At 32.1% G+C, this 18991-nt stretch overlaps 1 protein-coding gene across 1 annotated transcript; it reads left to right on the forward strand.

The window, feature by feature from the left end:
* The first annotated feature begins 123 nt into the window (after positions 1 to 123).
* On the forward strand, positions 124 to 18820 carry Dap160 (dynamin associated protein 160). The gene is made up of 36 exons (XM_072899830.1): positions 124 to 1475; positions 2069 to 2261; positions 2571 to 2724; positions 2793 to 2941; positions 3024 to 3167; positions 3550 to 3645; positions 4543 to 4611; positions 4900 to 5052; positions 5203 to 5376; positions 5453 to 5792; positions 5910 to 6123; positions 6202 to 6353; positions 6484 to 6606; positions 6686 to 6824; positions 6907 to 7221; positions 7323 to 7688; positions 7785 to 7951; positions 8060 to 8261; positions 8381 to 8668; positions 8857 to 8937; positions 9129 to 9224; positions 9488 to 9625; positions 9703 to 9829; positions 9951 to 10115; positions 14804 to 14925; positions 15391 to 15497; positions 15595 to 15667; positions 15758 to 15964; positions 16046 to 16129; positions 16235 to 16390; positions 16524 to 16658; positions 16753 to 16984; positions 17215 to 17289; positions 17544 to 17618; positions 18265 to 18438; positions 18564 to 18820. The coding sequence occupies exons 2-36, from the start codon at positions 2240 to 2242 to the stop codon at positions 18713 to 18715; spliced, it is 5466 nt and encodes a 1821-aa protein (XP_072755931.1). The 5' UTR covers positions 124 to 1475; positions 2069 to 2239; the 3' UTR covers positions 18716 to 18820.
* The last annotated feature ends 171 nt before the right edge of the window (positions 18821 to 18991 follow it).

Below are 18991 nucleotides of genomic sequence, written 5' to 3' on the forward strand. Positions count from 1 at the left end.
ATAGATATGTATCTATATATATATATATATATATATATATATATATATATATGTATATATAGAATAAAAAATATAAGCGTTTTCTCAAAATTTTTATTTAAATCGACAATAATGACGAAACATATAGTTTTGATTCGCGATGTTTAATTATTCAATTTCACTAAACTATTGTCAAAAACTGTTTGATCTAATTCATATAAATCGATAGCTTTATATGCAGAATTATATCAGCCACATACTCACTCAAAGTACTTATCAACTTTAACATATGTGTATGTCTGTCTGATTATTACGTGTCAATTGAAAAAAAGAAAGCACAACACACATATAACTGACTGTTATGAAATTTATGATCATACATTTTTTGATATGTCAATTATATCGGTTGAATTGCGAAAGATCATGTGATATTAAATTAACTAGTTTAACTCATCTGCAAAGAAAATTAATACTGTAACTGCTCTTCCTCGTACGTTTATTATACGAAGATTCGCGATAAAAAAAATTGTCAAAATGTTCACCGTGTATGTAGAAACGTGCAGTGATTTGTCAACACAAATTTATTATTAGATAATTTAAAAAATACACGATACAAACAACCACATACTTTCGCGAAACCTTGCGTGTAAACTTCCGAAAGCGATCCGCGTCGGTTCTCAAAACGTTCGCGCGGACTTAACTGCCAGTGATACGTGGATTTGCAATTTCCAGCTCGTATATGTGTATATGTGTGTGCATGATTGGAATATCTATCAAGGACGCGTGACCCCCTTCCTCTCCCCCTTCCTCCACGGATACTCGTAATTTGGTATAATTCGTATATTACCACCCGCCGGCTCTATTCCTTCAAGTCGCCAGACTAAAAACTTGATTCCTATCAAGAGATCTATCGTTGAACGCTCATCTTCGATTGAAAGCATACTTAACATTTTAATGTATTTTTTATTCATTTGTGGAGAGGGGGAACAAAAAAGTCAACAAAAGTTAATGAAAGATGTAAATTGTAATTTACGCCGAAATATTTTCTTTGAAAGAAAATGTGTGTTATTTGTTTTTATAATTTAAATAAGTTTCGCTTGGATGAAATTGGACAATTATCGTAATTTTGCAAAATTTCTTCTCGTATCGTTATTATTGCCTCTATTATGTAAGATATTCGGTTCGCGTACCATCTCATTTTCTGCGTTGTGCAAAATTAAATCTTACACTCGATATAAATCAATATATGAAAGATAACACTTTCGATAACTTTGGTTGTTCAGGGGGTAGCTGAAAATCTTTCGCGCAAGGAACCAACGATCTTCGTCGAGGATCATAGAATCAGTCTCGGAGGCGGGATATCGATTCTCGCCGAAGAGTTCCGAGAGGTGCCGAGCTCGTGAAAGTGACGTACACGAGTAAGTGCACGAGCGGTGGTGAAGCTGGGTGAAGCTGATTGTGGTCAGTGGTGATTCACTTGTGTGGATTGACTCTGGGCAAACTTTGACGTGTCCACGACCGACGTGTTGCGCGTGTCGCAGACTTTTACAATTCTGTCATCGGCGTTTTCTTCGCGGGGGAGGGAAAAAAAAAAAAAAAAAGATCGCCCGCTATATCCGCACTCGGCAAGATTGACAGTTGACGTTAAGACGATACATTGTACATATACGTCTAGGTAGATTGACGACAATAGGCAATTATTATAGACGATACGCGACGATGAACAACGACGGTAGACGATGGATGACACGTCGTAGACCACGATAGACGATATACGATCTGGTGGGCGGCACGATTGCTAGTGATTCGCGATTTGATAAGAATATACATGCGTAGGTCATGAGTCCCATTCGAGATTGATCCAGTAGCGCGTCTCGCAACACCCTCGACCTTTTGACGTGTCCTTTTTAACGATGTAAATCTACACATTCCAGAGATATTGTATTGAATTTTTAAATTAATCTCGCGTTTATTTTAACGTTCATAGATTGTTGTTGTTTGAGCCACCAATCGTGGTGAAATCAACGGCACGGGATTCAATTTACATAACAACCTTTATATATATTTTCGACGATTTCTGTATTAACAGATAGATCTCATTGTAAAGTCGTCTCGAAGGAAAGATCGATCACCGTGACCTAACCTAATCTAACCTTGAAGGCGTAAACTCACCACGATTCTACCTAACCACCGAACACGAGATTCTAATTGTAACGATTATCGCCTCGAATTTCGCACAAGCGGACGCCACTCTCCCAAAATGGTTACTCCTCAGACTCCAGGTGAATTTCATTTTTTTTTCCCGTTGACATTATCAGTACATTGACGTTCGTGTATCTGTCAATGTCCGATAGACTACATACCACGTTATTGCTTATGTCATCTGTAGTATACATTATCATGCTTCTACATCTTTTCCTCTTTATGATAGTTTTTCTTAATTTTTTTTTTTTTTTTTGTAAGACTAGTAATTATTCTCAGTAATGAGGAAAAAAGGCTGAAGTTATATTTTTGTAAATAAATGAATGTTTCTATTTTAAATTACTGAAAGAGATATTATCCCAAATGTGTTATATATCTGATGTATATAGGTATAGACCCCTGGGTAATTCAGCCTAGAGAAAGAATGAGATATCAAGAACAATTTGACTCCTTGAAACCAATCAATGGAATTGTTACTGGCGAACAGGCAAAAGGATTCCTCCTTAGATCTCAACTTCCACCTCCCATTCTTGGACAGATATGGTAAAATTATTAATATAGAGATTATTTCAAGTTATAATGCATTTTCTAATCTCTTTTATATATTATAGGGCATTATCGGATACAGATTCAGATGGAAAAATGAATATAAATGAGTTCAGTATTGCGTGCAAATTGATTAATTTGAAATTACGTGGTTTTGAAATTCCCAAAGTACTGCCACCCATTCTTATACAGAGTTTGAAATCTTTTCCAACAGGTAGCTTAATATATCTGATACATATGATACATGAGATTATATCATTAGATTGATTGTGATTGAGATTAATGAGTAATTTTAGGTGATGCTAACTTGGCTGGATTGACAAATGGTTCAACCGCTCAAAATATTGGCTCTCTAGTAAATTTAAGCGGACCTCAACCAATAGCACCTCAAACTATACCAAGTGTAGTATCCACAGCTGGAAATACACATCCTCTTATAGGTAATACATGATTAAATGTTTTCATATTATTAAGCCTTCTTTGTCTCAATCATTATTGTTTGATAGATGCTTATATTTAATATCTTATTAAAATAGCAGAAAAAAATGTTTAAAAAACTTCTAAAAGCATCTATAAATTTATACTCAAATATATACACTTTCTCAAATATATTAGTGTGGTTTGTTGAGTTCAATCAGATATATTAAACATAACTACAATATCATTAATATTCAACAAATCTATATTATTACATAGTCATCTATCATTTGCATAAATTAAATTCAATACACATATGATTCAACATGTGTCTCAATATGTTATTACCTTATTAACAAAATTCAACATAATTATGTGTTACTCATAATGCATCATCATACACAGCATTACAACAAAATAGACAGATTGTGGCCCCAAGTACACATGCCACAACTCATATACCGTCTAAGCCACCCGCTCGACCCGCTCCACCTTCTGTGGGTATGTTAACTGTGCTGAATGCTGTGTGTTTCTTATGGGTCAATTTATCTTCTTTTTTCCAAAGAGCAAGCTTTTATTCAATGGCTTAACAGAATGTTCTGAGTTAAATTTCGAACCATTTTAATTGTTTTATTAATAATATTACAATATAATGATGTAAGATAAACTTTCTCTTTAGCTTGTTATATTTGCTGCACTTTCAATATACCCGTTTGGAATGTGTTTTTACAAATATTTTGCATATTTTTAATGAGGAGGATACAATTTTATGAGATAATTATAACTTCTTTAATGTGTATATGTGTGTGTGAGTGTGTGTGTGTGTATGTGTGTGTGAAGCAGATGCTTCATGTATAGCTTATTTTTTTATATAAAAATGTTCAAAATTTATAATACTTTATCATTTATTGCAACAGCAATTCAGTCTTTGCACAGAGGCTATAAAAATTTTTTATCTTTGTAATATTTACTTTGTATTACACATGTAGGTATGTGTTGGACTTTGCGATGATAGAATTTTCAACAAATGTACTTATTAAAAGTGTGAAAGAAGAAACTCATACATATGCATTAATCATTATATACTTTTAATATATTTCGCATGTCTTGATATTTTTTATATAATTGGAAAGATTTTCTTGGGAAATGCTTGAATATAAAAATAAACATGATTAGATATGTGTTAATAATTTGGGATATTATTTATAAATTAGAAAATGTATATTTTTCTAATCAGAATTTTTATTTGCTGATTTAAAGTTATTTTACTAATTATATACTTTATATAACTAATAGTATTTATATATCGTTTATATATTTGCAATAATATTTCTGACAATAGAGAAAGAAAGAACATTTTATTAATAATGTTTTATACTTTACGCGGCAAAAAAAAAGGAATCGCGCCTTCTGTCAGTACCACAACTGGTGGTCCTCCGCAAAGACCTGCACCACCTGCAAGTATTGGTATGTTAAATAAATACACATGTTAAATTACAAACTCAATGTGCAGAACTTGCATAGAAAGTTTTAGTATACTAAATTCATTGCATTGCTTAATTATTATTAATATGCTATGCAAGCTATGATATGAAAAAAAGCATTAAAGGTACTTGCAAATATTTTTACTCATGCTTATTCAGCTATCTTTTTTTTTTTATATCTGTTGTATAATTTATTGAAATGTAAGGAATATTATTTTGATAAATTTACTGTCTGATACAATGTAATAATAATCATACGAAATTATTATAGGCAGTAACTTTACGGCCACGACGAGTGGTCCACCGCCAAAACCAGCACCACCATCATTTCCAAATAGTCCTGTAGGAATTTCACCCATAAAACCTCCTGTTGTTGGTGCATCGGTAGTTTCTTCAGTCCCATCTATACCTGTTTCTGGCATAGGTAAAATATTAAGATAAACTTTATGTCAAAATTGAGTATATTTTAAAATATTATGTTATTGATTAAATTTTATTTAATATAATAATGCATTTATAAAATTGTAGTTTTACAGAGTTACTCTCGTATATATTTAATTTATATTAATTGTAGGTATTCCATCAGTAGCATCAATTGCACCTTTAAACACAAACCCTGTGCCAATGGCTGCCTTTAATATGGCACAGCCATTGCCGACACAACCATTGGGGATGGTTAATGCAGGTATAGTTGCTCCTATGACTGGTGTCTCTAGTATGGTACCACCTATCGGATCAATAAATACTGGTATGTATGCAAAACAATGTTTTGTTTCTTGTATTTGTATTTTTTTATTAGTGTTAATTTTTATTTTCTTCCACAGGTACTGGAGTTGCTCCGTCAGTAGCGTTACCATTGGTATCCTCGACAACTGCAAATGGCGCATTAGTCAATGGCGCCATTACGCAAACGCCGGTATCTACACCCTTGAGTACAACAGCGCGTCCACCGAGTATAGATAGAGTGGGCTCCGTGGATTCACAGCACTCGTTAGTTGGTTCGCCGCAATCTACAGAATGGGCGGTGCCACATCAAACTAAATTAAAGTATACTCAATTATTTAATACTTGGGATAGAACGAGATCTGGTTTTCTATCCGGGCCTCAAGCAAGAAATATCATGGTGCAGTCTCAATTGCCACAACCGATACTTGCTCGAATATGGTATAGTTGCAAAATATTTTACTATAAAACACAAATATAGCACACAAAGGAACATTCGATATAAGTAGTTCTATGTAAAACGCAAGTGAAAAAGAGTGTTCAAATGTATGTTGATAGGGCTTTATCTGACATGGATTCGGATGGACGTTTAGGGTCTGAGGAATTTGTACTTGCAATGCATCTTTGCGATATCGCTAAGGCAGGCGAAACGATACCTACGACACTTCCACTGGAACTTATTCCACCCACATTTAGACGACAACGTCAAAGTAGTTTAACGCTATCTCAGAACGCAACGGAAAATATTGATCCATTAGCGGGCATGCCACAGGTATATGGCTAATAATATAGGAATACTTTTTTATGCAAAAAGAAAAACGGAAAGAAAAAAAAGAATATTATTTTACAGACTTCATTTGAAGATAAACGTAAAGAGAACTTTGAGAAAGGTCAAGCGGAATTGGAGCGTAGGCGCAAAGCATTATTAGAAATTCAGCGAAAAGAACAAGAAGAGCGGGAACGAAAAGAAAGAGAGGAAGCCGAGAAACAGGAAAAAATAAGGTAAGTAGAACCATTTATCAATTAGATATATAATATAGAAAAATGTTGTGTTTTTAGTTTTAAAGCTTTCGCGGTGACTGATATTATGTTGTGTTGTAATGCATATGTTATGCAATATTGTGTTGTACAGATTAGAGCAAGAAAGGCGTAGGCAAGCGGAAATTGAGAAACAAATGCAGAGGCAAAAAGAAATCGAACAGGAGAAAGAGGAACAACGGAAACGCGCACAAGAACAGAAAGAGGCAGCACGCAAGTAAATTCATTAAAACATGATTTTATTAGAGAAATTTATACTTGTACAGATTTGAAAATAGGATTGTTTTATGACGCAGAGAAATGGAAAGGCAACGACAATTGGAATGGGAACGACAGAAATCGCAAGAATTACAAGCGCAAAGACAAAAGGAACAAGATATTCTCCTCAAATTGAAAGCAAAGAATCAGACCTTGACGATTGAACTTGGAACACTTGTAAGTACAAGAGAAATTATATAGTGAATAATAATAAATAATAAATAAATCTTATATATTAATATTATTCTCTGCTTGTCAGAATGAGAAAGTGAAAGAATTATCCCAAAAGATTTGTGATACTCGAGTAGGAGTCTCGGGCGTTAAAACAACTATCGATGGTATGCGATCAACGAGAGATGCGCAATTACAGGAAATGGCCGCCTTAAAGAATAAACTTCGGGAACAAAATCAAAGATTATTAGCGTTGAGTCAGGAGAAAGCGCGTATCGAGGCGAAGAATAAACTCAATGCGGCGCAAGATGCTGCCGGACAAGAGGCTATTAAGATGGCCTTTGACAATAAACAAATTACTCTTAAGCAGATGAAGGATAAAATTGCAGATTTACAACAACAAGTATGTATATCTCTAATGTTTGTCGATTATTTGTAAATAACTTTTAGCTTTGGACGAAATATATCGATGTTTGATTTCGAAACGTATATTTTCTTCAACAGATCGATTCAAAAATGTCCGATATTGAGAATAATAATGCTCAACTTGAAGAAATTAAAACGCAAATGAAAAATTTAGCAACAGACTGCAAGCAACTTTACGGTACTTTTGATGAAAAAAAGAAGAAAGTACTTGAACTCCGGGCAAGCGGCGGTAGCGTTTCAGCCGCTGATGCATGGGGTGATAGCGCTTGGAGCAACGCACCTAGTATAGCTAGTGACGCAGCTTGGCCAGTTGATGATACCACTGTAGCGGCAAGCACGACGAATGAAGTTGATGTCGTGGGTGTTCGCAAATACAGAGCACTTTATGAATTTGTGGCGCGAAATCAAGACGAAATATCATTTCAACCTGGTGATATTATATCGGTATGTATAATAAATGCAGGAAGAGTTTATTACTGTCAAAAGAAAACTGATCCAATACATATAATATCTAATACGATATCTCTATATTATACACAGGTACCACCTGTGCAAAATGCTGAACCAGGATGGATGGCAGGAGAAATTCGAGGTCACACCGGTTGGTTTCCCGAATCTTACGTGGAACCAGTGGATACTGGTACAGTTGGCTTGGATAATGAACGTACCTTCATACAACAGGACAGTGTAGAGAAGAGAACATTAGAGTCAGTTATATTTTTATTTATATCAATATTTGCGAAATATTGTGGATCAATATTATTTTGTGTATTTCCCATTAGAAGTATCAGAATATTTTTATTTTAATTACACAGGGAGATAGCAGAAGTTCCCGAAAACGTATCCGATGCAGGATCTTTGGGGGGAGAAGCTCCGATAGTGGAAGCTATTATACCTACTTTAGGATTAGGTACATCTTGCCACATAGAAGCTACCACTTTGTTTCCATACCGACCTACTATGGAGCAACATCTTTCTTTCGAAAAAGGAGAAACTATTTATGTTTCTGAGCAACAGGTTATTAAATATATATAATGATTATATACAAGTGTATATATATATATATATATATATATATATATGTGTGTGTGTATGTGTGTATTTTAAAAATATACATTTCTCATTATTTTATTTAGGCTGACTGGTGGTATGGTTCGACTAACAGTGAAAATAAGGGTTGGTTCCCGAAATCATACGTAAAAGAGATAATTACAAGCAGTAAAGATATCGCTGCTGATGGTCTTAACGAATATTATGTTGCGCTTTATCGATACGATTCAGCTGAAGCCGGCGATCTTAATTTTAATCAAGGGGAAGTTATATTAGTTACCAAGAAGGAAGGAGATTGGTGGACTGGTTGTGTAGGAGATAGAACTGGGATTTTTCCATCCAATTATGTAGAAAAATGTGATGCTCCCAATCAGGTATGGCATATAAGTCTGATATCTTTATAAATATTTTTCTTTTGATTACCTTTTTAATCTTTTTGATTGTTGTATAAATATAACTTGCTAACTGTCTGATTTGATAAAACGCATTTTTTTATTTGTTACTAATATTTAATATCTGAAATATTAATTCGTCTAATACAACTTTGCACGGCATTGATCAGGGTGCGTCTATTCAGCCTAGTGCAATTACTGTAGAGACAAAAAGTACCGAAGCTGATGTCCCAGGAGCCGCAGCATCACAAGTGCGTAATTGTTTATTTTAAATTATTATATCTCAATTATATCTTATTCTTAACTTAATACGAATACATGTTAGCTTGATTTGAGTTTTGTGTAATTTTATTAATTTTTAATTTTACTGATATCTAATAAAGACTACAATGATGAAGCTAAATAACATAGAATGTGTGTGTGCGTGTGTATGTGTATTTAGCAGGTAGAGAAAACAGCAGAACAATTGGAAGATGAAAGAGCAGCTGCTGAGGATAGAGCGGAATTACCAGACTTTACTGCCATGGCTGCTCAGCAGGTAAAAAAATTAATCCTTGTTCTCTAATTATTCATATGATTGAAACTCTCTTAAGATAATTATAAGAGTTTAATTGTGCTTATTGTTTTTTTTTATGCTACTGACATTCTGGTAATGCAGTATTATAAGGTATTTAATTTATATTACTATATATATATCTCTCAAATATAGTCGACATTTAATGACTTAAAGTTTGTAAAAAGTTTATATAAATACCGAGAAATTATAATTTTATTTATGAAAAAAAAATTTTTTCTTTATAGAGGGGAAGGAAACCAGAAATTGTCCAAGTTATTGCGCCATATCAAGCAACTAGTGCAGAACAATTAGACTTGCAAAGAGGACAATTAATAATGATTCGTAAGAAAACTGACAGTGGATGGTGGGAAGGAGAGCTTCAGGTAAAGAAATACCCCTTGCTTTCTTATCCTACTTAATTCCTTTAGCGTAAAATAATAACTAACGCAATTTTATTTAGGCACGAGGTAAAAAGAGGCAAGTTGGTTGGTTCCCAGCAACATATGTTAAACCTTTAACCAGTAGCAGTAATAGAAGTACACCTGTCTCTCATGGATATCAAGATTCTCCAACAGATCCAAATGTTGGTGAGTAAATTTTATAATTCAATTACTATAGTTTTCAAGATTATATTTATATGTGATGCTAAGACAATATGTAGGTTTTCTCGAATAAAGTAGAACTCGAAACATAACTTTTTATTTGCAGAACGTGTCATGGCTCTTTATCCTTACCAAGCACAAAATGAGGATGAATTAAGTTTTGAGAAAGGCGATGTTATATCAGTACTTGCTAAGGAAGAGACCGCATGGTGGAGAGGCGAATTGAATGGCGTATCTGGTGTCTTCCCAAGCAACTACGTATCACCTATGTGTAAGTATTCTTTTCGTACGTGATTGTCAAAATTCAACTTTCAACCCATTTTGCCTGTTAACATTATAATGTTCATAATGTAGTATGAACATAATTATTTGAATTTGTAATAAATTTCTACACATATTTAACTACATGCGTTTAGATACTAGAAAAAGTGATTGAACAAATAAAATAGAGAACAAAATAGAAATGCAAAACACAACTTCTGGCTATGGATAGGCGGACGATCGTTAGGTGTAACAAGTTCCAATCTAAACGACAATGTATTTATATTATCTTTTTCGTCATCGTATATTATTATTATTACCATTTTTGTTATAACAACACTGTCATTACCTGCATTATTATCATTACCAGTATTCTTTTCATTATGATCGTCGTCATTATTATTGTTGTTATATTATTATTTTATTAGGTTATATTTTTTATCTTTGCTTATTTTACATGTAACCACTTACTTAGTCACATGCAAAATAAGTTAAGATGGAATTTATTATTGTAATTGTTATCATAGCATCAAAATATTATTATAGGTAAATAGTTTATAAGTGTGCAATTGAAAGTATGAGTATATGTAGCACATTTTTATTTTCTTATGGATTAATATATACATTGTTATGATAACTCTGAGCTATAGCAGCATAAATCTTTTATGTATGATATAGTTCATATAGATCAAGAATATATTTTTTCATCAATTATAAATGCCTTTTGTTTAATTATATCATTGGAATGGTTCTTTTTTTGAATGTAAGTATTTTACAACTAAAGTAAAATTAATTCTATTCTTTTTTGTTATTTTGAAAAATGGTTGTGTAAAAGCAATGTGTTTGACTGTCATAATACAAAGTCTGCTCTGTAATAACTGGCAACATTAATTCTTCTGTCTAATGTAGGTATATGCATTGTGTATGGCTTGGTTACTGGTATGTCACAAGCATATAGAGATCGCTCACACACTTTTTGCTTATATTACGGTTTACGTTAGAAATAAAAATAAAAACCAACGCAGATGCAAATTTGAAATATCTTCCTAAGTTTCTACAAACAGTCTGCTTGTCTGCCTTTTGCATGTCTGCTCATTCGTTCGTCCGTCTATTTTTTCGTCAGAGGTAGTTTCTTTGATATAACGAATCGCGATCGATTGTATTGTCCTATTTTATTATATATATATATATATATATATCTAACATAATTATAATAAATTATTATTACATAAGTTTGTAATTAATCTTAATAATTAATCCTTATAGTTTATATTAATTTAATTTTTATTTAAAATTTATTTTTTCTACAATGTCTATTTTCAATACAATATGCTGGAATATAAGTAATAACAATTTTCCATAAATATAATTTTTTTTATTCGTAAATTTCTAATATTTTATTATTTTACATATATACATATTCAATAATTGCAGAAAATTTTATAAAGAAGAAATAGAAATCTTATACGAAATATATTTTGTATAATTCTATAATTTTAAGTAATAATTTTAAAATTAGAAGGGATGCTTTAAAGAGACAGCTACCTCGATCATTTCTCTTATTAGTCTTATATATGCATCCTATAATCTCTTTTTTATTAATTATCTTTCGCTTTTGCTTAACACGCAGCATAAAGGGTAGCCGAGCAGCAGTACTGGTTAATCAGCATTGCTGGTTAAAATTAAAGCACCCGAAGTGTAATAAGAAAAATAGCAGCTCCAACACTCAGCACGGCGTGTTACAACAACAGAACTTTCTCACCGTTGGAGACAATGTGCATAAAAAAAAAAAACTAAAGTGAGAGGTGTTGGGAAATAGAGACAGATAAATGGGGGGAGAAAAAGGAGAAAGAAGAAAACGAGAAATGAAGAATTAATACGAGGTTAAAGGAGGAAAGTTCAGGGTTGATTCTTTATTTCTTTTTCTCTATCTTTCTCTTTTCGTCTCCTACTTATACATATTATACAAGCCTTTCCTCTGGTGCGGGGTTGTGCACTCATTCCTTCATTAATGTTATCATTCAAATTGTTATTACAACGATTGAATCGCAACATACTAGCCTTTTAACTGTTTTACATCTTCAAAAACGGTTTTCATGCAAATACTATGTTCGTTGTATAGGGACAATGCGCGCATGTACCAAGTCCGATCGTTGAGTCATTTCATTAATATTACGTGACCACCTGATATATCTGCACCAACACCAAAGGTCTACCTCAGTTCTCTATCTATGCTGATGTACAATTAAGAAATAATATTAAATTTTAGCTTGTTCAAACATATTAGAAATATTTAACATTATGTGTCATGGTAAGAATACCATTGTTACTTAATATTTAAGTCATTTGTTAAGTTCATGTTCATGTGCAAATTGATGTATGTGTTTAGCTCGATTATTATGTTTCAAAGCTTTATTTAAGAAACTTTATGTATAAGAACGCTAAATTAACTCCCCCCCCTTTTTTTTAAAAGAAAAATACGAATGTTTTTTTGAGTCGTTTCTGTTTTTTTTTTTTTACTTCTGAACATTTCGGTGGTCGATCAAAATTTATGTAGACAATTTAATTTGATTATTTTTGAGAATTAAGGATTATTACTGGGTTTTTATTATTTTTTTGATTTATGGTGTAATGTTTGCGTTCAGAGTTGTGTAAAATAGAAGTGGCCGTTAAAAAAGCTATGATGATTGCGTTATCTTTTATTAATGTTAATGCATGATGTGCATTGTGGATCGTTAAAAATTGCGATTGTCTCACGCCGAGGCCTAAATATATCTAAAAATGACGATCTCACAATCCAGCTGTCCAACGATTAACTGTTGCGATTGAAAGCGGTATAAAAGGAGGAAGAGCTCAGAGTAATATCTCGTATAATTTTATTCGATGTGTGCGATTTGCTACATTTAATAAAATTAGCAAACATGATATTCTACTTCAAATATGTTGTTCTCATTTGTGCATAAATTTCATGAAAGGGGAAATCAGAGTGAAACAAAAAGCGATGTTCGCTGTAAATTTAATAATCTGATTATTCTCCTAGTCATTTATTATATGCGTTTATTTATAAGCTTTATATTAAATGGAAGGTAAAGAATGTGCTCCTTCTTCGCAGCCTTTTACGAGAGCCTAAATAAATAACAATTATACGTGAACAATAAAAGGCCGCCAATAATGAGCTAAAAAAAATAGATATGATTTGTTAAGTGACGTAATATCTTATTGTAAATTAGTTTTTTCATTAAATCACAACATTCCTATAGATGTGTATTCGACTGATCTATATTATTTATTTCTTGGATTGTAATCGGCATTCAGATGTCAATCTTGTTCGTATAATGTATTGTGCAATCATAGCTCATTAACAGTGCTTCGTTGCAAAGAATTTATTATGTTAAAGGATATATGAAAATGTTTATTGTTCCCCCAAAAAATATCTTTGAAAAAATCGCATTAGAGCCTACCGACACATTTCGACACCGAGTTCAGTATATACACTCGCAGTTATGAAGCTTTGATATACAGCGTATATTAAGAATAATTTAACATTCGATGAACATTCACGAATGTTTGCAAAAGTATGCGTCAGTTTGTAGCTTCTTTAGAGATTCCTCGAACTTCCAGCCGTAAGGTCATCTAGAAAAAAAAGCAAGGATGGTACCAGCAATCAATATCGATTCCATATATTGAAGAAAAAAATCAAGCGCACAACGTATTTATTCATTGCTACTTTTACGCGTTCTATGTAATCTCCTCCATGACAGAAGTGAGTAAATACGTTATATTACAGTGGCAATAATTGTGTGCTTATAATAATTAGGTATTCCAAGACACCAGTCTCCCCAGCATAAAGTTATTCTAAGGTGACGACGGCGGGATATCTAAAGCAAGTTGTTAAAGCAACTGGTTATCCTTAGTCGATGTAGTCGTGTAGTGCGTTGTATTCCTAAGATTGTTACTATTTGCAAGTTGTTTGTTTATTCTAATATCAAGTCTCGTCGGAAATCTCAACTAAGGTACGATGTGATTTGGCGCATAGTGGAAAATGTAAGAGAGTATGAATAATTCTGTGTGAGACTTATACGAAAAAAATCCTGTTCACACACTTTATATACATATAGAAATATTATATATTGTGTTTCCACACACATACACATACGCATATGTACGCCGATGTTCTTATACGTATGTAAACATATCCATATATACATATACGGATACGTTCGCATCTATCACGCTGATTGAAATAAAATATCTGTCTGTTGTAAAAATTATTCTTGCGTAGACGAATCACATGTTACTCGATATTATCGTTCGTAATAACAATTTTTACTTATTGATATTATTTTGACATGTAATATATATTATCTTTCTGTTTAAAGTTTTTGCAATGTATTGCCCCACTAGGTAATTAATTCATTAGTCATTAGTATATGGAAAATTGTTCTATTGACAGAAGACGGTTTTATTCTATTTACTTTAGAAAAGTTATAAACTATATTATATATTATAGAAAATTTGAGAGATTTTATTTTATTTATATCAAACTTTTTATAATAAGACATACATTTTTTAATGAGCCATGTTATTTTGGAGAATATAAAATTGCTTTCTTTTTTATTTTAAAACGATAAAATAGAGTAAAACATTAATAATGATTTTACGCAAAAGAAACATTTTTTGTATATATTTTATGTGTAGCGAGTGAATTGATGATCGATACAATGTATCACAATCCCATGGAAAAAAAACGCCAGGAACATATCAAAGAGTTAATTATGACTGAACAGGCCTATATAGAAGACATGAGGCTAGTACACGAGGTATTTTTCATTTTTTTTTTTAATTTGCTTTTTCACGTTTCCTTATTTATATACATGCACATTTAGAGTAACATATGGTATGCGGTTCTTCTTTTTTTCATCTAAAGATTTTTTTACATCACTTTAGAGTAGATTCTTTTCTTATTATCTATGGAAAAGAAATGTCTTTTATCAGCAATTATGCGAATTTTTTGAAATCAAATGTCATTAATAATGTGCGCAATGTGAAACCTTCTAATATATTTATTTAAAGCTTTAGCAAGACCTAAAGTGAAAAACTTCACATATTCAAAATGAATATTGAAAATGAGAGAAAGGAGACACATGCACGTTACTCTAAGTTAATTAGAAAATTCATAAATATGAAGGGAAATTTGAGGTGAATCTTTATTTAATATTATATGGTATACATATATATTTATAAATATATATGTGCGTGTGTGTATAAATAATTGCACATTTTAGGTGTTCGAGAAACCACTAATCGAAAGTTTAGTCCTAAGTGTCGATGAAATAGAAAAGATATTTATTAATTGGAGAGATATTATTGCATGTAACGATAACTTTTTGAGGTAACTAAATTTATATCATTAAGATATCTAATAAAATAATGTATCTAACAAAAAATATTTTTTGTCGACGATGAGATTACAGATAAATTTATTACAGGACTTTAAGAATAAGAAGGGATAACAGCTACAACGGAGTAGTTAGAATGATTGGCGATATCTTATGCGAGAATGTAAGTGTGCATTTATGATTTTAATGCGAGAAGAACGATTGATTCTGTTATTGAAGCCTCTTTACATATGATATATGATATCTTACACAGATTCCTAGGATGTCTGCTTACATAAGATTTTGCAGCTGCCAAATATCCGCCGCAACGTATCTGCAACGTTTGACAGAAACCTCGCCGGAATTCGTTCGAGTCGCGCAGACATGTCAGCAAGATCCACGAACAAAAGGAATGCCATTAAGTTCATTTTTAATCAAACCGATGCAAAGAATAACAAAATATCCGCTTATCATTGGCAAGGTATTCTCGCTTTTATTTCTAGATAATTATAGTTTACATCATACGTATTATATCGTAGCACGTAACACATCATGATTATAGATTTTAGAGTATACGCCGATAGATCATCCCGATAGGCAATATTTACAAGAAGCTTTGGCTAAATCCGAAGAATTTTGTACTCAGGTAAAAATAACGCGTGCAAAGGAATACAAGAAAGGAGCATAAGGAAGAAGATGAGATAATTTATTCACATATTTATTTTTCATCTAATATTATACATTATTGTAGGTGAATGAAGGAGTTAGAGAGAAAGAAAATAGTGACAGACTGGAATGGTTGCAAACTCACGTGATGTGTGATGGCCTTGAAGAGCAACTCGTTTTCAACTCCTTGACAAATTCTTTGGGACCGCGAAAACTTTTGCATTATGGTATACTTCATAAGGTAATAAATATTTTATAAAAATGATGCAATATTAATTTGAAAGATTTTGATTATTAATATTGATCAATATTGAGACTTTTAAGTCACACTTTTGTTACGTAATTTTATGCCATGTCACAATTTTGTTAAACAGTTAAAAAGTGGCAAAGAACTCGTTGGATTCCTGACAAATGATTTTCTGCTGTTTGTTACACCGATGAAATCCTTGAACTGCCAACAGTTTTCATTCGAACGCAACGAACATCAAAAATTTAAAATGTACAGAAAGGTATACTTTAGAGAAAATCGTTAGAGAATGTGTAAATCAAAACTCTTTACGTAATTATGATATCGTTTTATTAAAACGATTCATCTTTTTATAGCCAATATTTCTCAATGAATTGTCCTTGCTCGGAGAAAGCGACGGAAGCAGCTTGAGCGGAAGCGACGCGGCGGACAATTCTTCGAAAACTCTAAGACTGAAAGATCAGAAAAAGCCAATTATATTATTAGCTTCATCTGCCAATGAATGTTCCTTGTGGTCGAAACGAATCATAGAAGCGCGTAAGAAATTTTTAGAGAACGAGAGAAATCGCCTGCAGAGACAACGATCAAGTAAGTTTAACTATTACACCTGTAATTATTCGATTAGTATGAAGATTATTGAACTATTGTTTATTCGTACAAAGTGAAAGTTATTTATTGCTTTGTCAATTATTTGTCAAGCAAATAGTGTTTATACGTCAAGTTTCATGTATATTGTTCGGCATCAAGCTTATATGTAGATTTACTCTTGTGTTGTATAATAAATTTGATTTCAATAATGAGTTTATGTGGATGAACAGAACAGGCACAATTTGGAGCGTGCGGCAGAATTCTCGTCACTGTACTCCAAGGCTTCAACTTGAAAGCTCCATCCGGTAAGGATGACGGTTTAGGTCGCATGTTTGCATTTTTACGTCTTTTTACTGATGTCGTGCTTATTAATGCTTGCTTCCTTGCTTGCCTATGTAATATTATTATGGGAGTTATGTCGAAGCATATATACATACATTCATGGATAGTTGTATTTATCAGACAAAAATATGTGTTAGTAAAAAGTCAAGCTAGAAAAAATTCAAATACATATAATTTGCATACAACGCTTTATCACTAACAAAAATCTGCCATATAGTTCGCAGGAGACCTCCCGCAGGTAGGCTACGACTAGTAGTTGTGGAAGCTGAAGATCTTGTCATTAGCAAAAAAGGTATATCCTGTCTTTTTGAGACAATTCTGAATATTCGTATATTTCATTACTTTGGTTTGTAAATCAATTTTTATTATAAGTTTATACTACAAATGAGATTGCATTGATTTTATTATCTTCCTCATGCTTCCATTTCACATTAGCATAATCTTTTTCTAAGATTTTTTAAATAATTGTACTCCTGCTTTTTTCATATATCTACATCTCGAATACAAATTAAAAAGGCAAGCAATGATCTTCTTTCGTAGTTTATTAAATAAAATTAAAGACTTTGGCGAATGAAATTGCAAAAGCATGAATGCATGATAAAAAATTATTTTATAGTTATAAAGGAAAAATATCATACATTATATATATTTAATATCATAATAAATTATATATATTTAATATTCTTGAAATATACAATTATCAGAATATTTTAATCTTACAATAATCAAACTTCAAAAATTTAATTGAAAAATTCGAGTGCGGGAGGGGGGGGGATAAGCGTGTATCTTTGGAATGGCTTAAGGGCGGTATAATGCATAAAAGCATAAAATTACTAACGCTTAAAGGAAAAAAATATATATATTTTTATATGTCGCAATTGCCCTTTTGCTTTATGATCGAATGTTGATACGTTTATGCAAGCATTTCTTTCTTCTAGGAAAGTTTAATACATTCTGCAAAGTGTCTATGGGCTCCCAAGAAGAAAGAACCGGCGTTGTCTCCGGAAATGATTGCCCTTGGTGGGATGCCTCGATGCAATTCCAAGTAAAAGACTTATTAGAGGATACTCTTTGCATCACCGTGTTCGATAAAGGATACTACAGTCCTGACGGTAAGTCCTTATATATAATTATTAGTATAAGAATTGAATATATTTCGAGTACTATTAAAAAAATTATTAATTGACTAAAATCGTAACTTCTCTAATGTCGACAATTTAAAATATTGTTAATACAGAATTTCTTGGTCGTGCCGAGGTCAGAGTGGCTGACATAATGAGAGATAGTAAAGATTCTTGCGGACCAATTCAAAAAAGAATCAAGTTACATGAAGTCGATAGCGGTGATGTCATTCTCAAACTGGATCTCCGATTATTTGCTAGCAAATAAGACGCTTATAATGCGCGCGAATATATATATATATATATATATATATATATATATATGTGTGTGTTTGGATATGCATATATATAAAAATTTATAAAACTTATACAAACACAAAATAATAGAAGATCGCGATAAATACTAAAAATTAATATTTTTTTCTTTTATTTAAAAAAAGATCTGAACAAAGTTAATTTATATATATATATAATATTTATATATATATATATAATGTATAATATTTATAAATATATAAATATATATATATATGTATATGAATAA

This window comes from Anoplolepis gracilipes, chromosome 9 (assembly GCF_047496725.1).
Source record: "Anoplolepis gracilipes chromosome 9, ASM4749672v1, whole genome shotgun sequence".
Taxonomy (NCBI): Eukaryota; Metazoa; Arthropoda; class Insecta; order Hymenoptera; family Formicidae; genus Anoplolepis; species Anoplolepis gracilipes.